Consider the following 27,481-nt stretch of genomic DNA (forward strand, 5'->3'; position numbering starts at 1 on the left):
TTCCTGTCAGTGCTTTAGAAATACTCTGCTTCCTGCTTGTAGTCTCCTGCGTGTGTGTGAGCGGCAGAGACACACAGAGGCTGGAGAGAGAAAACCATGGATGTAACCCGTTTGACAACAAGCCCCAGCGCTCACAGTGCAGCTCCACACCGGAGACAGGTAGAGCGACAATGACTCTCACAGTTGTAACCTTTGTATAAATAAGTGTGTTGTGTCATGAGCGAGCAGTATTTTGAGTCTCAGTGAAAAAATGTTAATGTTAACGCTACATTTATTTTACTTTACCCCCCTGCTGCGCCAATTAACCAGGGTCAGTCAAATTAACTATGTCATCTAAGGTTAGCTTAACTTGTTTTGTTGTTGTGAAAGCTAGCTTAGCTTAGTTAGCACTTCGTTAGCTGACATTTCGCAGCACATAATATCAAACAAAAACTTACCGAGAGCATTCTCTTGTCGTCATCCTGTTAAAAAAGTACTGTAATTGATAAATTATAGCATTATATAGCATTATAGCTTTGTTGTGTAATGAGAGCCAGTATTTTGAGTCTGTGATAAAATGAGTAACAATTGTAACGTTAACGCCACATTTTACTTTCCCCTCTGTTGCGCCAACTAACCAGGGTAAATCAAATTAACTACGTCATCTAAGGTTAGCTTACATTTTGTTGTTGTTGTGAAAGCTAGCTTAGCCTAGGCAACACTTCCTTAGGTGCCATTTTGCAGCAAATAATATCTAACAAAAGCTTACCAAGAGCAGTTTTTCAAATTGTATAGCATTACAGTTTTATATAAATAGGTGTGTTGTGTCTTGAGCAAGCAGTATTTCGAGTCACGTTAACTGTAACGTTAAGGCAATATTTATTTTATTTAACACTGTATTTATTTAACTAACCCTTCTGCGCCAACTAACCAGGGTAAGTCAAATTAGCTATGGCATCTAAGGTTAGCTTAACTTGTTTTGTTGTTGTGAAAGATAGCTTAGCTTAGCTAGCACTTTGGTAGCTGACATTTAGCAGCAAATAATATCAAACAAAAGCTTAGGAGAGCATGTTAAAAAATGCTAGAATTGACAATAATATATTTTAAAAGTAAATGTATAGGTTACAAATTCAACACAAAGATCAGGGACATAGTTTGTGCCTTGCAGTCATTGCTAAGCCATTATTTTAATAAAAAAACAACAAAACTCTCACACACTTACCTTTATTCATAGACCTTTTCCACAGCACACATTTAGACATGTCAAAGTAGGAAAAGCACAGGTGTATTTATTAACATTCATGATAGCTGCATTCCATTTAGGGGAGGTTCTGATATTATGCATGCTGGCTTATTGGAATAGCTTATTGGGACACTTAATGGAACTGAGCCATCATTAATGTTATCAGTTTCACCTGTGCTTTACTGCTCTAACAAGTCTAAATGACTGCCGTGAAAAAGGTTGACTGAATAAATCACACATTCAGTAACTAACAGTATACAAAATACAAAAATGCAAACTAAAATTAGGAGTATGATAATTGGAAATGATAGAAATAAATAGGAAAACCACTGCAAGTTATTTCAAGTACTAGTATTTTGATTACATAGCTGTTTTGATGTATTGAAATGGTAAGTTATAGCCCTAAAGTGCTTTTTGTGTTGTGTAACTGGCTTTATGTTTCTTAATAACTTTGTAAGAAAGAATATTCCAGTATAATGAGTAGATAATCATTACCAGTGCTCAGAGACCTGAAATGGCCTCCTGGGCTTGAAACGAACAATTGGGTTATAAGACTTGGGACTTGACTTAAAATATTTGAAATTTCTTCCCAAAAACAAAATTTACAAAAATAAACTTCTCCAAACTCCCACACCTTAATAAATTAAATCTTTCTTGCTTTAACAGGAATATTCACAATAAACATAAGAGTATCAAAACACGTTAGCAACCACAACACATAAGATAAAAAACATGTGAATATAGCATCATAAAATGCCCATAATAAGCATAATCACTGCAAATTCGATAAGGACCTTAAGTTAAAAATGTGCAGTTTCAGCTCATGTGATCAGATCGTGTTAAGAATCATGTGATAGCTCTTCTCCTTTAGTCCGCATCCAGGGCATGCTATACCTGTGCCTAGAATGTAAGAGTGCATATTCATATTGCAGAATATGTCTTCTGTTAAAAAACAGTGATTTATTTCTGCGATTCATTCATTAATGCAATAGTTGTAATAGCAATAATGGCAATATCTGGGGCCTGGGGATGAGATGAAATGAAACTGCAGTTTCCTTGGAGGATTAGAGAAAGCGGGCAAAGGCAATATTATATCGCAAATTGCAAGACTGTTTTCCCAAAGAGTGTTTAAATGGTGTTAAAAGAAGTGCATGTTATTGGTCATGCATAAATTTATCGGAAATTTCAGCAAAATGAGTGACAGCCACAAGCCCAAACAAAGACGTATTTATTATTTGAATACAGGAAAAGGTTCAGTTGGAAGAGTAAACAAATTTTGAATTTTAACACTGGTGGTTAATGGGGAGTTTCTAATTATGATGTCTGCTTTCCCCTTCTGTACACATCCCCTCCATAAAGCAGCAGTGAGAGACAATGGAGCAGGATTAGAGGTCTGGTGAGAGAGACAGAGATGAGGAAAAACAAGCTGTTCTCTGTTGAGAGATCTAAAGAGGCTATTGAGCTGGGCTTCAGACAGGCCGTATCTGGCATATAATTGTTGACTGTTACTGTGATTTGAATGGACACCATAAATAACCGTTAACCACGTTCCAAGTGCGTAAGCTTCCAGCATCCACTCGATATGGATGATGATGTTGTTTTTGCCAGAATTTTTGAGCTGTTTTGAATACGATTGCTCTTATAAAAAAGATTGTAACCAGAAAAGATTTAACACAAGACTATTAGAAAGGATGACTCAATGCAAAAAAAAATTCACTGGCAAAATCAAAATTGCCTTGGCATAGTACTTCCTTAAATCATAAGTAACAATTAAAACTGAAACTGGGTTTCCAGAGGGCATCATAACAAATATACAATTTTGATTAGAGTTGCAGCTGGACTTGAGAGCAAAAATTGTTCTGCCACACAAATCACAGCAAGATCACATCCAATCATGAATTATCTTAGGCTATTGAATGCACAACATGGTCAGCGGGAAGTTAAATAGGCATCTGACTTGTTTTGAACTGCATTAAACTCTGCTTAACAGTAAGAGACAGCATCATCATGCACAATGCATAAAACTGAAAACAATTAAAAGGCTCATTGACTTGCAATTTATTAGAATAAGCACTCAATATAAATACAATATGTGGATGCTGATGGGAACTTTTGATTGGTTCTTTCTCTACCCAGGGATTGTAGTGGAACAAAATGTGACACACAATAGGAGCTAAATTGTTTACCTAAATTGTGTTTCTACAGCTCAGAAAAGCCTGTGCTTGGAAGTTGGCAAAAGAACATCAAGCCCTCAGAAACAGCAGCCAAGAGTGAAGGGGGAAGCTTTGGCAGACAGGCAGAGCAGACAGAAAACACTTACCTAATGCCTCGGTTTTAACATTGTTTTATTGGCATGAGGTCAGTAGTTTGGTCTCAAGATGAAATGTCTGTCAGTGCAACAGCAGTAGTCTGTCAGAGTAGCACCTCTCCCTCTCCCCCCTCATCTGCTGATATTTTATTCGTTCTCCCACCTCCTCATTTGCCCTCTGGATCGTTCTCTGGATGCTCTTGACTTTTACAACTCTCAACCTGTCATAGCCGTGCAACATAAAATAGAATCAATATGCTGTTTGCAAGGTTGTTTGTGGATTCCTGAAGCCTGTCTCATACAGCAGGATAGCTAAACTTTGCTGAAAAAAACTTTAACCCCTTCAAACCTTATCTGGAGCATAGCTGAAGTATAGAGGGATGTACTGGATTTTGTATCCTTCATCGTGAGATGGGCCTGTGGTGCTTCACTTGCTCAGTAGTGTTTGCTTTCTGTGTCTGTTTTGCAGGGCAAGGTAGGGGAAGGACAGCTGTCAAGACTGATCAGAAGCAGTGTGCGGTGAGACACAGGTGAGAAAAGAAGAAAAAAAGCACAATTTGTGCAAGGAAAGCACATATGAAGGACAGAGATATAGAGCAGCATTTTCTGAAATGTCAGCCAAGACACTGTAAAATCCAAATCTTACAACATTCTCTGAAGGATACAAGAGTGAACTCAATGCACAAATTGCTCAGTTTTTATTTAAGGGATTTACATGCACTAACATGCACGCGTGGCTGGAGCAGCTACAGTGCATAACAAAGCACACAGATGGAGTGAAAGTTCATTCTCTGCCCATGACACCGTTACAACGTTTTAGCAAATAGTGCTTTGCTGCTATATTAATGCTGTGGATGTTTTATAAATCACCTTAAGTTTACGTCTTTCAAATGAGGTATACCCTGTGTCCGGGAAATAGTTTTGAAGATTGTAGAAGTGTTTTTTTTTTGCTTTCCTAAACTCTATTGTTGCTATAAGACCCAGTATTATAGGAAGTACCTGTTTTTCTAACTTCAGCTAATTGCTTACCAAGGTCATACAGCTGGAATCTATCCCAGCATATGCTTCAGCTCCTTTGGTCGATAATAGGACCATAGCTGTCATAAATTAGAAATTCTTTACATCATGTAGCATCTGACAGCCAAATGTACTTATATGGGCACAGTCAACAATTATCAGATAACCTCAGTGTAAAATGTAAGAGAGTACACTTGGTTATTGAATACATACACTGGTCCATTTTTTTGAGTTGAAGAGTTACTATTTCTGCTTTCCTCTACTGAGCCTAAACCTGCAGTGTCTCTCAGAACTAAGGTCATCCATTTTTAAATTGCCATACTGCAGCCTCTATTTCACATTTTTTCCAAGTGTATGCTATCATAAATACGCCCAGAACACATTATCATATGTATCACGCAAAGCACCAAGTCATTACTTTCTACTGCCAAAGGCATATCTACACTAACCCCCCCCCCCCCCCCCCCTCCTCTTCTTGCCCCTCTCATGGTGTAGCAGAAAAACACATTTTGAGCGCCCCCTCGTGAAAACAGAGATACTCAAATTTGCAAGAGAGGTTGAAGGCTGAGAAGAATTCCACTTCCCACAATGTTGGTCGGGTGAATCTGAGTTTAGATTTGAGAAGTTGAAGTGTGTACTTACAAGACTGTGTGTGGTTTCACACTCCTCATATTATTGAAATTGACACCTTAGGGAGGAAGAAAGATATTTTTTATTTTTATTTTTTTTTAAATTGAGGTAATTTTTCTGTTTCTTGCTTCTCCATCAGGCTACAGGTGGGATTGTTGGTCCATTGTTTAGGTGGTAGTTAGAGTCAAAGTCCTTCATAAGGATAAATAAAAAAAAGAAAAAGGTGAGTGCGTGTGTTTGTCCATGCATTTCCAAAATTCTGACATTATGAGCAATATAGTTCTTTAGAGATTATGGCACAGATTATTAACAATCTTCTCTTAACCTCTGCAAGGCTATTATAAGTTACAAAATCTCTCTATGGCTGTCTCCTCTATTCCCTAGAAACACAAAATCAATATCCAGCTTTGGGGCTGCAGCCTTCCATCAATAAGTCATTTAATCAATAATCCCCAGAGAATACTGCATCACATCTGTTTTTGTAAGCTCGGGTTCTACTTTGGACTGAATTGCTAGAAGCAAATGGACAGAATGAATAGATAGAGAAAGTACTGTGATTATCTGAATAAAGCTATTGAATTAAGACTCTTTTAATTTGTTTATATTAGCAGGGAAACAGTCTTAATTATGACCACAAATGTATCAGTAGTGATTTTTTTGTCTGATTTTTTTGAAGGTAAAGGTTTCTGTGACCTCACAAAACACGTTTTTTTTGCCATAACTTTGTAGGTTAATTATGAAAAAAAATCTTACACATGGCCTTTTACTTGCCCCAGACATGTAAAAGGCCATGTTGGGCTTGTAAATCTAACAAGTGGTAAAAAAAAAGAAACAAAACCTTTTTAATTTTTCAAAGCTGATGATGGAAGTAGCTAAGGTGTGAGCCATCTCGCTTTCTTCTCATCTCTGTTTGCAGTTGCATATACACAGCACCAATCGAACACTCAAGAAAGTGGCAGCAGGTTAAGACAAAGTTTATAAGCTGAAGTGCAAGAACATGTTTTAGTTATCCTGGAAACAGAAGTTGTTGGCGTTGGCGGATAAGGACAAACTGCAACTATGATTTGCACAGTATGCTGCAAGTTTGAGAGCAAGGCGGATAGGACAACGTCATTTTCAAATGCAGGTCTTATTTGAGAACTGCTTATAAATAAAATGGTTTGTGTCGGGGTAAGTAATAATTGACTTTGGGAAAGTAGATTTCTGAACCACAAGCCAGGAGAAGTTAAAAAAAAAAAAAAGAAAAAAAGAAAAGGTTCACATTCCTCAATCCCCTCTCATTGATGACAACCAGGTAGTCCTTTGGCAATCACACAAGGTCATTTGTTTTGCTGATATTGAGTGTCAGGTGATGTAGTTGAACCATGTGAAGTAGCTCTGAGGCTGAAGGAAGGAAGGACAAAAATGTGCACGCACATGCATTGAAGGCACAAGACGAAATAAGGGTACACTTGCAAGCCAGAATGTGAAATTGTTTTTTCTCTATTACATTTTTTTTGTAATTGTTTGGAGCCGAAAATTGAAATTCTATTAATTTCACAGCCCTCATAAAAAATGTCTCTCAGTGAAGACAGTGTGTTTCTCACTGGCAACTATTCACTGGAATCCCACATCTCACTGTAGCAATAACTTCCATTTTGCCAAAAAATACAGAACACCCTTTATTAAACTCCTTCAGAGTCTTCACTGCATATATTAGTCTGGATAGACATGGATGTAAGCTGCTACTTGGCTGTTTGACAGAGGCATACAACCGTGAGGCGGTAGTTTTCACTGCCTCTATAAACAGTATATCTATTGATTAATAACACAGTCTCTTAATTCTGTGAAACTCTCAGCTGTAAGCCTTTCCTTAGACCCATGAGGCATGATATCAGATGGACAGACAGACGTGAAGTGGCACTGAACACACAAAACACATGAACCAAGTGAATCACCATCACTGCTTTGGCATATATTCCTTCACCGTACCTCAACCCTGCTTACCCCTATTTGATCCAAACACTCCTCTTATCAGCCTCTTACACACACTGTGTAACCACGGTAACTGTCTTACACCACTAGTTGTAGGGCAGCGATGTGCAACCAGCAGTTTCCTGCAGGGTTCACGGTCCACTTTTGCTCAGTGCTGCAGAAATAGGGTGTCGGGGGACGACAGTAATAACGTTGTTCAGAATCAAACATCCAGCACGGCTAATATGATGACTTTGAATTCTCACTGCACAGTTCAGTGTGTGGAAGCAATTAAGCTCAGGCTTGTATTCCTGAAGCAAATTGAAATGTAACATACATCAGTGGGCCTTTCATTCATTGGTTACACATGGGAAAGAATTTCCGGTGGAAAAGACGGATTACTTTTTTACACTATTTTCGAACATTTAGCTTAGCTTGAGCAACAGTTGGGAGGTGGAAGAGGCAGAATTACTTTCTTTTCATACAATTATTGGTTTCATACAATTGAAATGATATATATCATGTTCAAAAGCAAGGCTGAATGAACAAATAAATTGATGCTGCATAACATATTTCCAGATGAAAGAAAGTAAGACTCCTGCTTTATATCGATGATCAGAACTGTAGATACATAGTGAGTAACTAGATTCATCAGCTCACATAAAATTATTGGCAACGATGGTTCTAGCCGGCAATATTAGCATAACATCGACATTCCTTCACATGGCCACACACTAGGGTAAACACTGATCTTCTCATTTTGCCAAAGTTTTTAGGGAGTTTTAATTTCTCAGTTTCCTCTATAATCATTCTTCTTGGGATTGGACCTTTCTGTGTTCCAGTCTTTGGGAGAGGTCTGTTGGCTCAAGATGGGACAGTAAACTCAATCTGCAAGCTTGGAAAGGTGATCTGTGTATAGCATTTATCTTAGGAAGTAGCCATCCTTGAACTTACTATTGGATTCATGCCCAAAAGAAAGATTTTGGTAATGGACTGTGAGAACAGAGCTGCATGTAATAAGAAAGTGTTCTTTTCAAGGAGTCAAAAATGTGAATATACAGTACAGCAGTCCAGATATATGGGAGCACAAATAAACTGCCACATTCAGGTGATTTCTCCTCTGAAGATGAATTCATGTTTCTGGGCTGAGATTCCACTGGTTATCATGGTTGGTCAGGTTTTCTGATGCACTATTTGGCATCCACTCACTGTCACCAAAATAGTAGAGAGCACAGGTGTTTATAGGGCAAGCAGACAGACTATGCAAAACACTGCAAAGCTTCACACCATAGATGTGGTTCACTTTTGGATTGCCAATGACTTTAGTTTTACTGTACTGTCAGTAGTGAATTACTAAAATACCAAAACAAATATCATGTGGCAAAGGTGACAGGAAACTATTTACCGCCTCGTGATTGTATGCCTCTGAAAACCTGTTAAGTTGCACTTACAGTTTACTTTCATGTCTGTCCAGGCTCATGTGGCCATGAGAGTAGACAGTGCTTCAAATATGGATTATGCTGCAAGGAGTTACATTTTATAAACATGGATGCCTTACAAACATTTTCAACCCAGCAGCACAAAAAATCAATACAGTCCCCACAGTTTCAAGATTAGTGTCACCAATTCGGTATCCAACCAAATGTCTCCTCTTCTGTTCTTAGTAATGGCACTGAATAATGTCCAGATAAGTGTTATTTATGTCACGTTATGATGTCACAGTAAAGTTGACTTTTGAATATAAAATGTCATCACTTAAGAATTTTATTCTATTAGACATTTGTTTGAAATGTTGTCGTGAGGTCACGTTGACCTTTGACATTTGTCCAACAAAATCTAATCAGTTCATCTGTGATTCCAAGTGGCCGTTTGTGCCAAAGTTTGAAGAAAATTCCAATCAAGGCTTTCTTAAGATTCACGAGAATTAGAGAGACGCAAGGTCACAGTGACCTTTGACCACCAAAATCTGATCAATTCATTCTTGGATGGTTGTACCAAATGTAAAGAAAGGTCCTGCTCTTGACACATCACATCCATAAGAATGGGACTGACAGACAGATGAATGGAAAACATGTCTCTGGGCACAGCTGTCACCGGCATGGAGGCATAAAAATCATTCTCCACCTCAGGAAACTTAACTTTATTAGTACACAGCTGCACCTAGCACAAGGCCCCTGCAGGAAATTAAAACCTTTGTGCTGTCTTGTTTACTCTTTATTTAATAACTAAATGTTCATTGAGCAGCAGAATTAACTAAACGTGCCACATGTGAATGTGAAATAAATAGTCTAATATGTCTAGGCTTGGTCTGTTGGATATAAATCAATAGCCTCTGTTTCTTCTCTCAGAGGAAGAAAAAAGTTAGTCAAACATAATGACAGGTTTGTCTAAAGCTGTTATGTCTTGGCTTTACTCATGACACGCTCATTTTCCTGCTCCATCTGTGCTTCATCAATAGCAAACAATTGTGTACTTGCTGCTGAGTCACAGTAGAGAGAGCAAAATAGAGAGCACATCACTAACATGTTTAGGCTACAGGCTTTCAAAAACTTTGAAACTGAGGAGGAGGTTGTGTTAATCATAATATGACTGCAAAGTGAATTTAACATCAAATACAGTGTGATGCAAGACCACTTAAATTCACACAATGCTGACATTAATGGCTTCTTTCAACAGACATGCGTGCTTGCCCACAGCTGGACCAAATGTCTGCCATGACATCATAGCAGAGGACACAGAGCAGATCATTGGCGCTATATAACAATGACATTCAGTGTTTTCCTCTTTGGTCCCTCTCAGCAGGCCCCGAAACGTGGGCGCCAGGGTCACAATGCTCCTCTGTACCCCCTGACGTATGGCATCCTGGCACTGATGTGGCCCTGGAAAATTCTCAGGATGAATCCCTGTGCCAATAGCCTTCAAATCTTCTCCTCCTGGTATGGCATCCTCCGGGTCTCACGCTTAATAATCCGGGACTCAGCTTACAACACACTGAAAGAGAGACGGTTCTAAGGTGAGTGTGTTTTCAGAGATCGGCAGAGCGTGCGAGAAAAAGAAAGAGACACCTTTTGAAGAGTAAAAATGTGTTCCAACTTGGCAAGGAATGCTCCATTAGGCTGCCAAACTAATCAGGATTTTCACAATTTGGAGTGTGCTGATGATGATTTAAAGGTTTCCACACTCTTCTTGCTTGGAAACGAAATAGGAAACACATTTCCCAAAGAAACTTCACAACTGCTCTTTGAATCCAAGCCTTTCACATCACAATCCCCTCATTATCTTTTCATGTGGAAGCTGACCTTCTGAGTTATTTCATTTGCGTTGTCTGATCAGAGTCTAGCACTGATCTCAACGTAATGCCGCGCCTGTCAGTCAAAAGGTGGCAACATAAACCTTCTTCCTTTCCCTGACAGATTGGAAATGGAGGGTGGATGGGGGGGGGGGGGGTACGTTTAGCACAATTGCTGAGGTAATTACAGATTTAAAGGTGAAAGGGATTCGCACACTGTTCACTCAAACAAGTATGCCAGAGGCCAACAAAATGGTGGAGAGTCTTTTGTGCGCGTGTTGCTGATGTGACTAACGGAGTCGTGAGAAAGAAGAAGGCGGAGAGGAAGAGCGAGGAAAAAGGGAAGAGCAGGTTCGAAGGACGATAGAAGCAGACAATAGTTTTGTCGGAAGGGTGGGGTGATGTGGAGGAAAAAAAAAACAGTGAGTGAAAGGATGGAGATTGAATTTCGTCTTCACAGGCGAGAACACTGCCTGCGAGCAAACAAAAAGATGAAAAGATGACCTGCCGCTGTTCGCTGACTGACGGTCGGACAGTTCCCCATCTTCCTGATAGGAGCCCCTCCCTCTTGCTCCCTCCCCCTGCTGCAAGTCTCCAACTGTCAGTGTCCGATATCAACTCTTAAAACAATTATTGGACTGCCAGAGGGTGGATATAGCGTTGAGTCAGCAAACAATGGCAGAAGACTACCTGTCACAGAGCGTGGAGGCAGCTGAGGAGAAGGATATAGGATGAAAAGAAAAAGGGGGAGGAAAACATAAAGGATGTATGAATCATTTTAAAAATGGAAATCTAATGACAGCTAAGCTGCTTATTAATTTGGCTGACACTGGGACTATGTGTGAGTGTGCGCACATGTGTGCTTGTGCGGTCTGTTTGTCTCCTGTCTTTGAGGGCATACAACACTAGTCACAGCAGAAGCAGATTATGAGATTAAGTGATGTGCTTCTGGGAAATAAATAAAAAAACTGGCAGATGAATGAATACAGTATGTAGCAGTGCTAGAAGGAAATCATTCTTAATTTAATTTTTGTGTGGGGGTTAAAGTATGAATGAGTCATGCTGTTGGGATACTATTCCCATATAATATTCTACAGTAAGCTTTGTTGTGTGACATAGAGGGGACAGTGGGGTTACCGTCACTTTGTAATGGCTTTACCGAGAGCAGGGAAATGAATCGCTAAATCAGTAGGATTGATAATCGGCTCTGGGCGGGAAATAACCTGCAGAGAATCACAATGACTTTGCTTTTATCTCCTGTGCTTACAGAGTTGCTCGTCCCACTCGCGATTGCCTCCCAAGTACACCACGTAATCCTGTGGGATTAAATTGTTTTTACGTAGAACATGTGTAGCATTGCGGTAGAGGAATTTGTAAACCATGATAAATGTGAAATCAGGGCTTTGATGTTAACCACTGCAGGGGCCATCTATCTGCCTTTTTCCTACTTCCTTTGTTTCTATCTCTCCCTTATTTCCCCCTCTCTAGTTCCCTCTGTGTGTTTAGAAATAGGATCTTATAGGCTAAATTGAAAATGGAACTGCTCCACAACACTCAACACATGGCAGCAGATGTGTGGCAGTACGTGAGAAGGGGGGGGGGGGGGGCAAAAGGAACATGAGGCAGAGGGAGGGAGAGACTCAAGGAAGGAAGAGGAGAGGGGATTGTAGGAGGAGGAGAGATAAAGATGATAAAGGCAAAGAGAGAGATGGAGTGAATCAACAAACAGGACTACATAGAAGGAAGGAGGATGAGACACTGAGAGGGGAGGGAAGAGGAATGGAGAGGAGTTTAGAGGCTCTCAAACACATTGCACTCCCAGCACAGCAGATGCCACATTCTGTCTGGCACAGTGATCTGTGGGCCTGCTCTATTTATACCCTCACTGTGTCACTTCAGGGCCAGCACAACACTCAAAACGCACATACACACACACGTCTAGCATCAGGCTTTTGCAGCTCTCCTGCAATGACTGAAATGAGGCAGGTTAGAGAGGCTCCCTGCAAGGGATAGAGTTAGAAAACAATGTGAGGGCATATACTGAGACAAAATGGGAACTGGAGATACAGTATATATTTATTTATATACACAAATGGATCTTGTATGTCTGTAGAAGTGCTGAGAGTTCACTTTCAAAGTTCAACTCAAACTCTCATGTGAGGAGGAGATAAAGATGCAGATTTTTCTTTTCATTAATGCCTGACTGGTTTGAGTTGGCAGGCCAGACCATGAGAAAAGGGAGAGTGAACAAACAGTGGTCTGATTAAGCAGCGGGAGGACCGGAGCCTTTTGGATTGCCCGGGTTACTGGGAATAAGAGCCACAAGTTACATCAGCTTTCCACCTTAACAATGAGTCGAGTTGGGCAACTCAAAGAGGAAAATCTTAGTGAGTGTTAAATGAGTAAAAAAAGAAGGGCGGAGAGAATAAGTTAAGGATATAAAAGAGACAATTTGGAGATTTAAAGCTGCAGCAACAGTTCCATATGTTCTTTTCTGTAAAAGTGTGTAGCCAATTTCTAGCACCATCGTATAAAGATGAGAAAATTGGATATGAATCATCTCATCTCATGTGGGTGGAAGGAAAGCTTGATAACAGCACAGCTTTAATTTAACAAGCAGCACGCCGTGGTCTTTTCTTACGCCATATACGTGTAATCTCATCTGTGAAGCTACGTCGCATTGTTAAGAGGCAGCACCCCTGCATGTTAAATGGCCTTTGTTTGTAATCAATCAGCCCAAATGTTACAGAAGCAAAGCAGGGTTCATTACACATCCGGCTCAGAGAAACGACACCACTCCACACATCCATCAACCTCACACACCGCGGGGCCCCCTGCAATATAACACGAGCTAGTTGGAAACGGAGGGTGCTCTCACACAAATACAAACACACTCACACATATACAAATATAGATAGATGCAAACGTCCACACACTCGCACATTTGTCTGTGACCTATGATGTTATATGCAAAGTCACACAAACAAATTCTAATAACGCCAAAGGAGGTGGCATTTAAGAGCAAGAGGAATATTTTATGCAGGTGCAATAAAGAAAAGCTTGCAGGCAATCTTTGAAGGGTCACCTTTGATATTATGAAAAATGAAAGGCTAAATCACGTCTCTAATACTTCTGCGTCTCTGTCGATGTGTGAGAGTAAGAAACTTCGAATATGCAATGCGCCACCTCTTTCTGGTTGTACAGGTTGCCAAAAATTAAATGAGAGCTAAGATAACAGTGTAAACCAGATACTAGCTGCCTGAGGTGCAGAGGGGGAGAGAGAGAGAGAGCTGTGCATATGTGTGCTCCAGTGAGCGTAGGGGACAACAACAACAAACGTTTCCTACTCTTTGAAGCGGACCCCTATCACCTTCCCACCCCTGCTATGCTCCCCCCTTCTCCACTGTCCATCAGCAAGCCATAAATCCAGCCTCTCATCTGCCGATATGCCTCTGAAGTTCAGGAATGCTCGCGTGGGATTTGAGGCCCAGTGAGTTATGGGAACACCTGGGAGGGGTGAGGGGTGGAGGGGCAGGGAGGGAGAACTACAGTGGTTCAGGCATACTTATACCTATGAAGGGCAACATGTTGACAGCCAACAAGGCTGATGGATTAGTTCTGGTGGTCAACTGTCTTAGGTGTGGGTAATGTGCTTTTGAATCACGGAATACGCGTGGAATACAAGCCTGCTGACGGCACGCACGCACCCACACACCTATTGTTTTTACCAGATGGGAACAGGAGTGTGTAATCTATAGTCCAGCGGCAACTTCAGAAGGAAAGATATTGCTCAGGACTTGGGGATGCCAGAGAGAGGGGTGTTTTTGAAAAAAGGCGCAGGGTTATAAAAACAGAACATGGCCCGGGTCGTGGCCTGGCCTGACTCTGTCGTTCTTGCACAGCAAGCACAAAGTCTTAAAGTCCTCCATCTTCCCACGTATGCCCTTTAGCAGAGTCTCTACATTGCCCTCCATTGGTTTGTCTGTTGCAGAGGTTTGTTTGGTTTGATGTGTGTCCTTGGCTTTCCTTGGCTCTTGCTATCTGTTGTGCACAAACATGTATGTGTTGAGTGTTGAGCTGCAACTATTGTGTTCATAATTGACTCGTCTTTTAATTTATTTTTTGAGTAATCACTTAAGTCTTTAAAATGTCAGAAAATAATCTCAAGGCAAATTTACAGTTTACAAAGACAATGGAGGCAGATTTACATTCAAAATTCTTCTAGTTTTTTTTTTTTTTTTTTTTTTTTAATATTGGGTTCTTGATTTCAGGTAGACAAAAGCAAGCTTCTCATTTCTAGACAGCGACCTTACTTATTACATCAACTGTAGCTAGCTGGATAATTAAGCTAATGAACTGGTTGAAATTGCTGACACATTTCAAAATGGGTACCCTGTAGAAGGGTCTTAAATATGCACTTGATGGCTATAAACATGTCGTGCTAAAAGACAGCAGATAAAGCTGCATGTCACTGGCAGTAATTCACCATCTCACCATCTTATAATCCATGTAGAAGGCAAGAGAAATAAGATGACAGTATTATATTGCTGAGTAGGACTGCGTATCCCATGCAGTATCGGTTTTGTAAGGAAAAATGTCAGACTGGTATTTCTTTCTGAAATAACCATTTGGCCACACTCATTTGTGTTTTCTAACAATATGTTTTCATGTTTAACATCACAATAGATGTAACAGTATCTCTGTGATGTTGAATGAGGTTTTAATCTATTAAAGAGCAGGACAGATCTGTTAACACAACCCTAAACTTTGATGCCACCCTGGACACACTGTGAGGAAATGCTATACAGTGGCCAGTCATTACTGGGGCTATTTCAAACGTAACCTATAACCTTACAAACTAACATAGTTAGTTAATGATGTGCTCCTTGGCCTGTTACTAAAATACTTACGGTTGCAGTTAACACACTGTTATATCCATTCCTTACATTATTCCTCAACACAATCTACCTTTTAAATGCTAATTAACTCTGTGTTTATAAACTCAAAGTTTGACATACCAAGTTACAGTTGCTAAACTATAACTGGATAATCTATGTTCAGGGGGAGGGGTTCAGCGATAGGTCAGTTTCCCAGAACCCAATAATACCCCTTTTCCACAAAAATTAGCGCATGTACCTGGGTTTCATTCACAGGTTAACCCGTTAAAAATAGACTGTAGACTGCTTTCCCATTGCCAGTAGACCAGAGCTGTATACACCGCACTTCAGTTTGCCTTTCTGTGTGTGGGGGTTGTTTTGGTGTGTCACATTCGATGTTATAGACACGCCGATGAATAGGTAAACAGTAGAAAGCATCATGGACAGAGATCTGTTAAAACTTTACTTCTCTTTATATATCTGATACTTATTCAGTCTCTCTTTCAAACTCGGTGCAGACTTGTTTGGACTGATGTTTGAGTGCTGCTTAGGTGGAGAAAGAAAGTAAATAGTGGTGGCATGTCAGTGCATCTCACCGGTTAAGGAGCTGAAATTAGTGCGTTCACCCAGGTGCTATGGTCCCATCAATGTTGATTGCTGCCTACTGTGGAGTCACCTGCCCAGGTGTGAATGCTGATTTTATATCTATATCTATATATTGATATCTATATCTATCTATATCTATCTATCTGTATATCTATATATCTATCTAAATTTATGTATTTATTTATTTAGTGCAGTGGGAATGAGGCTTAAGTGACATTTTCAAATTGCTTGTTTTGTCTGATGAACAGCCCACAATCTATAACTCAGCTTGCAATGATTTAAAAAAGACTTACATGATTAATCCATGATCAAAACTGTTACAATTACAACAATTCAGTTTATTTTCGTATGTGTGTCCTCTTGCATGTATTTAAGGGTCTGGAAGGAAGCCATAAAGATGACTTGACTACTGCTCCCTGCTGCCTCCACACATAGTTGGCAAAGCAGGAGGAGCATTAAAGTCAACACACAAATGAATAAATCACTGTTGCACTCTCTACCCTTGCTGGAGATGTCTGTTTTCTGTCTTAGTGCACCTCACAGCCAATCTCTATACCTTTCCATTTCCTGATGGGCCATCAATTCTGCCATTAAAATAGACTCATATACAGTAGCTGATCCCAGTGATATATTTCAAACCTCAAGTGTCCAATAAAACCCTGCTCTTTTCTCTTTTAAAGGATAAGTGATATAGAATAAATGAGCTGGGTCAAAAATCGAAGGAGTTGAGAAAAAAATGAAAGGAGACAAAATGAGAGAAAATACTAGATATTCCCCTTGTGGTAGACAGTGTTATATTACAAAGGACTGTGGAAACTCTAAAAAGATTTAGTTTCTCTTTCAGCGGCATTGATTTTGTGGAAGATGTCTTTGTAACTAGCCGGGATGATTAGCCCCCACCCGCAATCAATCAATGCTCACAGGATCTCACAATGGCAATATTTGCACAGGCCAAATAGATGTGAAGAAACAGAATGAGGGACAATGGAGGGGAATTAAGGGTGGGAGAGAAAAAAGACTTAGACCTTATAAAACCACGACAAGGACAGTAGCCGCAAGGCTTCATGTTGAATTCGGCCTTGCTGATTCACAAAATGCTTTGGCCCCTCTGAAATTCCTGTAACCCTGCCTTGTTTGTCAAGTGCTCTTTTTTCAGTGAGAGGATATTGAAACCTCCCACATGCAGCATTTCAGTTCTGATGCCAAAGGATAGGTTATGCAAAGTATAAAGTTGAAACACAAAGGTTTGCTGCTTGAATTGCCACTCAGCCTGGAAGGAAGTGAACCACTACACCCTGTATTGTTTCCCCTTTTGGTTAGAGTAATGTAAGGGTGTCACAAAGTGCGAGACACTAAGCCTCACCCTGCAGTCGTGTCAGAGTATAATTGTTGTTGCTGCAGGCATGATGGATCCCGGATGTCTCAGACTTGTTATTTGAGATGAGTCAGGTTACAGGTGGGAAAAGAAAGGAATGTCTTTGGGTGAGGCAATATCTTTAAAGCGGACATAATAACATAGAATTAAAATCCGTATTATAAAAGACGAGGCAACATGACTGCATTTTTTATTGCCCCTTTTTGTTGTTTTAATCTACTTTTTATCCCAGTTTAGTCTCTGCTCATCCCAGATTCCCATTGCCTCAGTCACTGCCAGCCATTCTGTTGGCCTGGGAAGAATGGAGACTAATCACCACTGATCATAGAAATATGAAAAGAACTAGATACTGCTTGTTTAATTTGACCCCATAAAACACAGGCATTTGAGTCTTTCTCTGTCTCTGCTGGCTAGCTACCTACAAACAATACCCTTGACCTTTATCTTTTTTCAGTTTTTTATTTTACTCAATGGCTAATTTGGGGGAATTTGAATTTTCTTTTTGTAATGTTACAAATAATGTTAATACTTTTTTGTAATTAAACACAATTACTTTCACATGTAGTGTTTCTCATTGAAACACATTGTTTCTTTGAGGCAGAACAAATATGCAAAGTGCATTTCATTCCTTGTGAAACATTAACAAATCCAGTTTTTTAATATTATATTGAACATTTTTTGTTTACATCATTCTTTGCGAGCTTTAAGTCTCCTTCTTCGATGCCTTTGTTGGCACATTACTGCACTTTTTTACACATTACGTTTAGCATTGGAAACATTTATACGTTTAATTGGTGTGTCTGTGTCGCTCTGCAGTTACACCCTCACAACACTATGAGATGAGTCTCTGTGAAGTGCAGTGTAGTTGGACTGATTTAACAAACACATCTAAAACATACATAAAACATGTCTTAATAGTGACAGTTTCAGCCAAAGTATAAAATCGACTCCATTATAACTCACCTGGTTCACAGACAAAACAGTTGTCTTTTGCTAGATATGTTTTCCCCACAAAGATATTGCTAACGTTATTAGCATAAGTCCTATCTCATTTTACATTGCTTAAATGTTGCTCTGTCTATATGAAGCTGGGAAAGTGAAAATATTTAACAAAGATAAGATAACAGGATAAGATAAGATGGAAGATAATGTTATAACTCACAAGGTTCACCGGTTTCCTATGTGTAGCGTAACCTACTGCTGTAAAGAGTGGCATTTAAACATTGGTTTCTTTGGAGATTTACTCTGTTTTGCAGCCAGCCTTAAGTGGCCACTTGATGAACTGCAGATTTTGGCACTTCTGTATTGGCTTCATTTTTCAGCCTCTGAGGTCACTCCTTGTCAGGCTTATCAGGGTACTTCTCTTGATGATGCAAGCATTGTTGAGACAGTTGAATGTAGAAAAGATCTTTCGCCTAGCCTTTAACAGAATATTGTACAGGTGGGACTGAATAAGTTATTGTCAGAGATAGAAACAATAAAACAAAACACTGCACTTCATGTTATGCATTAAAACTTGGAAAAACAACTAGGACACACAGGAATATTTTTCAGGATAATTGAAGGTAGCATTGCTATCAAATGATATTGTTGTCAAGGGCAGAAGGTATAATAATGTCTGTGAGGACTGAGATTGCCTGGCTCACACTGCTGCCAAGATTTGTACCCAAGTCTAAGTTTATAAAATCCTGAAGTAGAATAGCGGTGAAATCAAATAAGCTTCATTAACTTATTTGTATATAACTCCGTCACAGTTTTTATATATAGCCTCATTCTGCTGTCTCCTATACAAGTTAGTCCCATCTCACCTTCACTAAGGCATGTCCAATCTTGTTCAAATGACAATGATACTGCAGAGTCAGCCATAAACCCCTAATGTTTGTCTCTAGTGAGCTCTTCTCTCTTCCCCTCTCTAAAGAGAGATGCCAGCACCTGGACGTAACCCAAAATGACTGCCTGCCTCTTATGCCTGTCTTTGTCGCCGCATGCCTGAGTGCCCTCCTCTTCTATCTACACTCCTGTCGACCTATCTACTTAACTGATTGACTGTCATGACATTTTCTCACAGTTAGCTTTAATCATTTCAGTGTAACAGTGCACCATTATGGAACGAGGCAAGCCGCAGCATTTGTGTGGTACAACAGCCGACAATGGCGGCACAAAGCGCAATTTACATAGAAATGACCAAATTACTGAGCACCGGCGCAGCCAATGGGTGCTATAATTCAAAACGACTGCTGTGACCATGCGCAGGTCTCCGACAGGGTACAGCCTCCAGCCAACGCTAACATTCAGGGAGCAAGTGGTCAGCTACCAGGAAGGAATGTGCTGTTTCAGCAGCTTGTAGGTATTTTGTCATCAAGTATCACACGTCCTCTTGCCCTTCTGTGTATCGATTCTCTTTACACTTCGGGCATGGAGAGGACAAAGCCCTTATGACACAGTCACAGCACGCTCCTAAAAATGAGAACTCCACTGACAAAAAAGTGTGCCAGAAATGAGCAGATATTTTCATGCCGTGGTGTAGGTGTTAGATTTTGTAAATGCTAATGTAGAATCTAAATAAAAAGATGTGTCAGATATGAAGGTTGGGTTTGCCAAGTGGTGGAGCATTTTCAGAATTAGTCATTCCTGCATTCTTATATATTATTCATATGTCCAGCCAGTTAATTTGGACCAATCATCTCTTTTGTCTGGCAGTGGGGCTGATTCATAACCTCCCCTCACAACATTTGCATAGAAATGTCTTAATTATGGCCACAATCTCTGCTAGGTGCAGGTGGCCATGAGAAAGACGAATTTAACAGCAAAGTGATAGAATATCTCCTCCTGAATGTGATCACTTCATTTTTTATTTTTTTTTAGCAAACGACAGGAAAAAAATAGTCATTTCCATAAGCATACTAATTCACATTTACATAGAGATGAATCCAGATGCAAATGAGCGAAACGGCATGTACTTGAAACAGGTCCCACCGGCTGCACCGAGGCATCAACAGGCATCACCCAGAGGAATATCAAAGCCGTCAAGCATGTCAATCAAATGCTGTGCGACATTTCAGTGGAAGTGAGGTGGGGAAAAGCAAGGCAAAACATTTGAACACAACACGAGAGCTAATGTCATGCCTGGGTAATCCTCAATTTGATAAACAAAACAGAATTTTAAGACATGTGCTTGGATGGCGGGATAAAGCACATGCCGAATTTAACTCTATTACTAACTTCTCATTTGCCACTTTTCATTTTCAAGCCTTTTATGTAGTCCAACTTGTAGAAAATAAAAGTATCATGACAGTAGAAACATTCTGTAAGGATATAAAACGCAGATGTTTGAAATGAAATCAAATGAGACTCCTGACTTCCTGCAGGCTATGGTCTGACATTTTGGAGACAGAGCTTGAGGGACGAAGCATAACAAATAGGATGGAATTAAGTGGTGAAATTAATCAGGATTTATTTTTATGTATGCTATGACTGGCATGAAGCAAATCGTATTAAAGGAAAATAGAGGAGATCCAAATTGAGGTTAAACAGTTCTTGTTTCAAAAACAGTTTAATGGATTATATTCAGATCTCCATGTTTATTTGTATGAATATTGTAGGCTATGTTACCGTTATAAATCTAATAATAACATAAAATGACAATGATGAAGGAATAAAATAATATAATAGTCTGTGTTGTCTGGGATATTTCTGTCAGAATAAACTACATCAAAGATCTGACATGCTGGTAGCTGTGACAGAGTGAAAAAATAAACTAGCACAATAAAAGACAACAGAGTTGTGTGATTGAAGAGTACACATCGTATGTAATCTTTTCCATATGCAATCCAAGCAAGCATGGCAGCCCTGAGGGAGGGGACAACAGCTGGACAGATGTATGAGCCTGCTGGCTTGTGTGTGATTTAATGTGACAGAGCCCCACAAAAACCAATTCCCCACCCAAGGACGCACGTTTATTGGCTGAAAACGTTGGCCATCAGAGTTTAGGGAAACCTCTCGTTCAAGTAAAGACAACTATGTCATGGAGTTTTACACAGTCACGCACATCGCCCTGACATATAACCCATTGTTTCACCTTCTCTTTTTAACTTTTTCCAGTCACTTTTTAAAACTTTTATTCACTCCCATTTATCAAACACTTGTGTATTATCACAGCTGACTTTTAAAGTAAGTCCATATGGCAGAGATTAACAAAGCTGGGTGTCCCTCGTGATGTTTCCAGGTGCACACACTTGTTAAACTCAAAGCATATGATGAAATGGGACTACATACCACAAATCCATACCCATGGATAGTCACCAACTGGGAAAGCTAGCCTTTTTTAACATAAATTTGACATAAATGAATTTGAACATACACATGCTGAGATGAAAACAGAGGAGGTCACACCACTTAACACAGGTTTTCCAGGTTTTCCTTCCTCTTATTAGCTGTGGTATGCACAACCCTTTTCTCGCCTGTCTCTGTTGCTCATTACCTTCTCCTTGTCTTAAGAAAGAATGCCCAAAGGTCCTGACCTTATGCTTTCACCCCTGCTTTGGACAAAGCCAGGCTTTGTGCCAGATCTCCAGGCACACCGCAGCCCGGCTGTCCAGCCCTCACACTGCCAAAGCCCCTCCAGCCGTTGCCCCGGCCCCCCAGTTTACCCTTCATGGCCCGTATTCACTCAGCTGTGACTAACTGACTCTCCCCCTAGTATGTGCCGTGTTTCATAATGAAATCATTCAGTCATGCGCAGGAAGTTCCCTGCACTGTGTAGCCATGAAAGAATGCCAGTTATGTCCGTCCACTCGCACATGGCAGGCCCACAGGGAGAGGGCCAGTCAGTTAGTCACCTGGTGTCCAGCAAAACACCAAATTTTACTTTTTTGTCCAAAGCACTCAGTCTTTCAAACTTTGAATTGTGCAAACTAGTTTGGCATAATTAAGCAACTGTTTTTTGTTTTTGCTTGAGGATGGTGACATTTTCATATTCTAGTTAATGATTATAGTGTTTGTGGAAGAGATTGACATTTTGGGGATTATGCTTATTTGCTCTCTTGATAAGTTATATGAAAAGATTTATACTGCTCTTTTGTCTTTTTGATTTATACAAGACTGCAGCCAGCAATCTGTTAGCTTATCATAGCATAAAGACTGATAAAGGGAGATAGCATCTAGGTCTGTCCGAACAGAACAAAATGAGCCTACCACCACCTCTGAAGCTCCCTAATTTCAATGTTATAAATCATATTTACACTTGCATATAAAAAAAACAAGTGTAAAAACAAAAAGCAGTTGTGACCTTTTCATCTAATTCTTTCTAAGAAAGCAACTGCAATAACATTGCACTGCGCCTTCAAAATGCTACACCAATGTAAATAACTTTCTTTTAATATGACTGATAATCCTGACTTTATAAAATAGGATCTCAGCCAGCTTTAACAACGGTTTATGTACACAGCTGGGACTCCTTCCACTCGCCCGCCTGAGAAGTGTCTGTGCGCGTTTGTGTGTCCATGGAGATGATCCTCCCTCGGCTCCTCTGGAATGTTTGCAATGTGCACAAAGAAAAAGATCAGCTTGAGTACCTGGGGTCTGTGCTTGGGCCTGCTGTGGGCCCCCGGCTAGTATGACTATCTGAGCCTGTGATTTAGCCTGCTGACACAGACAACGAGCACATCTGGAAGGAACCACACCATGCTGGCATGTGCAGAGGTATAACTAACTGCCATATACTGCATAATAACCTACCACCCCGGTGCCACGAGGACAAGCTACACTCATTAGACTTGGTCACAAAGTAATGTGTGTGAAGATTTTGTTGCCTCTTGGAGTAAAAAAAAGGGGGTGGGCTTGAAGGATTTTGTGTTGTGATCTGAAATAAGCCAGGCAGAGAGAGTGAGGGAGGAACATATGTGAACAGTTAAAAGGGTGATTCAACAACCTCTTTGATATCCACCATTAGTGTGATTACAGCTGGCATGGTCCCTGGTTAAAAAATGTCTTTCTTCTGCGAAGGAATGCCCAAAAAAACCTAATTAGGAAAATGAAACTTTCATCTTCCATTTAGCTAACAAATGAAGTTGACAGTGATGTTAACAGTGAAGACAGATGTGTGGCAGGCAGGGCGAGATGTGGGTTAAATACAGAGTGAGAGATGTCGTGCAAGGCAGGAGAGAAGGGCAGGTTGGGGGTCTGGTTTAGACCTGCAGACCTCGGTTTAGCATTTTTTTAATCCCTGGTGCCTGCACCATGTCGTAAATCTCACTGCAGCGTCGGCATTAACAGACATGCTTAGAGCACGATGCCCAGCTGCAACACCCGCCCCCTCTCCGAAACACACATGTTCACAGACTAACCCAGCACATTCACATGACCTGCTTTCCCCTATACAGTCAGTGCACATATTGATCCCCAAGTCCCTATTAGAGCTGCAGCAGGCAGTTTGTCTGGAAAAATCCTCCAGTTACACCTGCTTAAACCTCTGCTGCTTCTCTGCCACTTAATGCAGTGACCTAGCAGGGAGAAATATAAATCACTGATACTGACACACGTGCTGTAAGACCTGAAATGAAGTGCAAGCACAAATGAAGCAACTATTTGAACAAGATACACTCATCTTGCTCTGTGGAGATGTACTAACAGTAGTGGTGTACCCCGGAGTTGGCCATATATTAAAAAAAAGTTGTAAAAGAAACCAGATGAGGTGCAGAGCAGTGAGAAGGCTGGAATAAATTAGGCCTTCAAACGTTCGATCATTGACTCTGCCTCTGATGTGCTCGTAAGTCTAGAACCAGAAATCAGTAACACAGAGCTGTGCCCAAGGTGGAACTAATAAGGAAAGGATGCTTCTAAAAAGACTCAAATTAGAGAAAGATGTGGTTATGAGAAGTGAAAGCATACAGCATAAATAATAAAGCTGACCTCCAGACATTACCTTTCTCTTATAAACCTTTCACAGTTACAAAGTAGACCTTTGAAAAACTGTAAACAAGACTCCTCTGAGAGCAAAGCGCTCATTAATTGTGGGCTTGGCCTCTCAGCAGCACATACACCCACAAAGGGAGTTTTCTTGTTAGCTGAACAGATTGAACCAATAAACCAGCCTTGGCCGCAGGTTGACCGCTTATATTACCAGAGTGACGAATATTCTGTAATCTGTCTTCTGGTACTGAAAAGTGGGAAGTTTTGATATAGTAGGGGAATAGTAAAGCCCCTTTTCAAAGGATGTCAAATGATGTCAGTTGTCTCCTTTAGTTTATCATTCTGGGTGAGATTATAAAGGGGATTAGAGATTCCTGTCTTAGTGTGCCTGTGGCTGACAGAATAGCTCCTGGGGAACAGTATGCCAGTACAAGATATTTCTACAGCACAATGAGAGCACTGTAATGGGCAAGTACAGAGGCAGGAGGTGCAGAGGCAGACTCGTAAGTAAATATTTGATGCGCTCTAATATGGCAGTTAAGCGGAAACTGCATACAAAACACATTAGTCCGACAACAGTCAAATTAAATTACAGTGTATTTATCAAAAAGGACAAGAGATTTTGGAATGTTACAATGCACGTTAAATTAGTGGAGCATCAAATTCCCAAAACAGGTCGTCAGACAATATTTACAATGCATTTACAACATGATACACAGTCTGACTTTAAGGCTGAATATGCAATCCAAACACAATTACAGGAGTGCAGGTGCTGCTATGACAAGGTACTGTGCAAATGATTTCCTATAAAAAGCGGGCCAAATGTCAACAGAAACACAGTATTCAAGACTCGATAAATGTTAAGGCTTAGGACTTTATCGTTAGGATTGTTGAACACAAGGCAAGTATCCAAACACACATGAAGGGCTGCGTTATGATCCCCTATAGCCTATTCTTTACATTGAATCCTTTTCAGGGTGAGCTTCAGTAGGGTGAAGTTAAGACGGGATACTGGCCTTAATCATTCCTCTCTGTGAGGCATACAGTGGAAATCTCAGCAGGGAGATTATAAACATGTGTCAAATGTACTTATTTATAAAGTAGGCAACACATTCTATTCACAAGAGGTAGTTCAGCTGGATATTCAAGACAGTTTTGTGTAATGCGCATCAGTTTAGCACAGGTGTGCCAATCGCGTTTGCAGAGCTGGTTACACCGTGCAGACAACAAATCCATCACCTGTGAATGTTCACAGCTGGCTGTACTTCCCTTTGCAATGCAAAATGTGTTTGTATAATCTGTCTATCCTGTCCTGGAGAACACCGGCGTGCTCGTCTGAGAGAAATCCTAATTCCAGAGACAAAGGCTCGCTGTCTCTGTAGAGCTCCAGCAGCCTTTTTCTGGCGTCTCTGCGCCTGTGCAGCTCCGCCACGCGCTGCATGGTCCTTTTTCTGAACACACACACGGAGCTCAGCACTGTATTGTGATATTTCTCCCACATGTTTAACACCCGAAAGCCGTGCACGAGTCCTGCCTCGTTGTCTATGAAAACAAGGTCACCGCTGGGTGTTTTGAGGAGGTTGTTGGTGTCCCTTTCCATTACGCGCGAGTCCCACTGCAGGCTGAACAGATTGCTGACGAGTCTGTCGAAGTTTGCAGTCAGGTAGTCGAAGATGATCAGGTCGGTCCACTGCATGAGCTCCAGCAGCTCCGCCGTCGTCTTGTTCCAGAGCGCCACGAGCACAGGATGCAGCCCGCTGCTCTCCTGTCGGAGCGGCGCAGGTGTGACCACCCCGGTCAGGTTGGAGACCCACTCGGTGAGAGACACCACGGCTCGATCACTCCACTGTAAACCACCTATCCGCGACCTCACAGCCGCCCATTGTTCACTGTCACTGTTCAGCTGGGACAGTATGAGAGGAGGCAGGTTTGTGATGCCAAGCAAACTGGCAAGGTAATACGTCAAAGTTTCCCCTTGCACCTGATCCGCGTTTATCCCGTAACGCACACACGCTTTGGTCCCATCTGCAAAAGTGGCGAGCTGATTAGATATCCTCCCGCATCCAGGCTCCAGCTTCACTATCCTGTGTGTCCTGGCTCTCTCTCGCCAAGCCCGAGCATATTCCTCCGTGAAGCCCACAGGGAGGAGATCTTCCAGCCAATCACTCCAAAATATCCCATCCTCCACCGGGGAGCCCAACTTGACCGGGCCCTCCCGCAGCGCTGACCTCTTGTTATCCCCATTCTCATGGTAATCTCGATTTCCTGCAGAGGCAGTTTGATCACTGAGGTTGCGAGCCTCAAGTCTGCCCCCCAAGTGCGGTCTTTGTGCCGACGGGACAGCGAGCAATGCCCGGAAAGTTTTGGCGGATAGGTCCGCTGGGAGACCTTGGTGAAAAGACCCTCCGCCCGGTGTTGAGAACCTCCGTTTGTGTCGCTCCAAACGGTTCTCCAGTGCGCTCCAGACGTAGAAAACACTCGCAAGGGCGCACAGGAAAAGAAGAGCGAACAAGTTTGCTGAAACAGCCCTCATGCTGAAGACCCCCCTTTCCCTCGGAGACCCACAGAGCTCCGTCGGGTTTAAAGAAGACCGAAATAATGAATTTTCTTCAATCCACAGTTGAGGTGGAGCGGCTGTGAGGCGTGCGCCCCGTGTCCCGTCCGCCGCTCACAGGCGGACTGTTTGAGATCACAGGAAGGAGAGGGTCTCCGACACAGTGTGAATCTCATCTCCCGTCCTGTTCAGATGCCTTGTCACATCCCTCCTCTGCGGGAAACGGAGCATTTCGGATCACCACAGCGGATATCCTCTATTGAACGCTTTCCATTATAACCCGCTGGCGTCGTAGGTGCTTTCTGTCCGTGTGCACCTCTCCGTTTCTCATCTTGCCTTCTCTTTCTCTCTCTCTCTCTCCCCACCGGGCGCTTGGTGAGTTTGATTTGTGGTGGTGTCGGCTCGCAGAGAGACACTAGGCGGTGAGACACGTGACTCCAGTCCCGAGATGGTGGGCGGATCGTGGGAAGGAGGGTTCAGCGAGGAGCGGAGCAAGTGCACCGCACCGCGTTTTGTGTGTGTGTGATGTGATGTGAGAGGATTGTGTGGTATTGGCAAAGGCAGCCATTATGATAATTGATACCTAGGGCAGAAATACTTTGGAAATAATGTCACCATTTTAAACAAATTATATTTCGTGCCCGTGTACCTACCAAGCAGAATTTGAGACGAAGGCAGGCAGGGATGAAGTGGAGGGAAAACTGCTTGAACCCAGTTTGCCCAAATTTGTGCAAAACATCC

The 27,481-nt window shown here is 41.3% G+C and overlaps 1 protein-coding gene and 1 long non-coding RNA gene across 2 annotated transcripts; one reads left to right on the forward strand and one right to left on the reverse strand.

The window, feature by feature from the left end:
- The first annotated feature begins 89 nt into the window (after positions 1 to 89).
- On the forward strand, positions 90 to 10,133 carry LOC121949808. Its single transcript, XR_006106300.1, has 3 exons — positions 90 to 159; positions 4,000 to 4,060; positions 9,930 to 10,133. It is a non-coding gene; the product is annotated as an uncharacterized LOC121949808 (long non-coding RNA).
- Positions 10,134 to 24,661: 14,528 nt separating this feature from the next.
- fjx1 (four-jointed box kinase 1) lies at positions 24,662 to 27,103 on the reverse strand. Its single transcript, XM_042496496.1, has one exon. The coding sequence runs from the start codon at positions 26,717 to 26,719 to the stop codon at positions 25,436 to 25,438; it is 1,284 nt and encodes a 427-aa protein (XP_042352430.1). The 5' UTR covers positions 26,720 to 27,103; the 3' UTR covers positions 24,662 to 25,435.
- Positions 27,104 to 27,481: the final 378 nt, after the last annotated feature.

Source organism: Plectropomus leopardus, chromosome 11, assembly GCF_008729295.1.
Source record: "Plectropomus leopardus isolate mb chromosome 11, YSFRI_Pleo_2.0, whole genome shotgun sequence".
Classification (NCBI taxonomy): Eukaryota; Metazoa; Chordata; class Actinopteri; order Perciformes; family Serranidae; genus Plectropomus; species Plectropomus leopardus.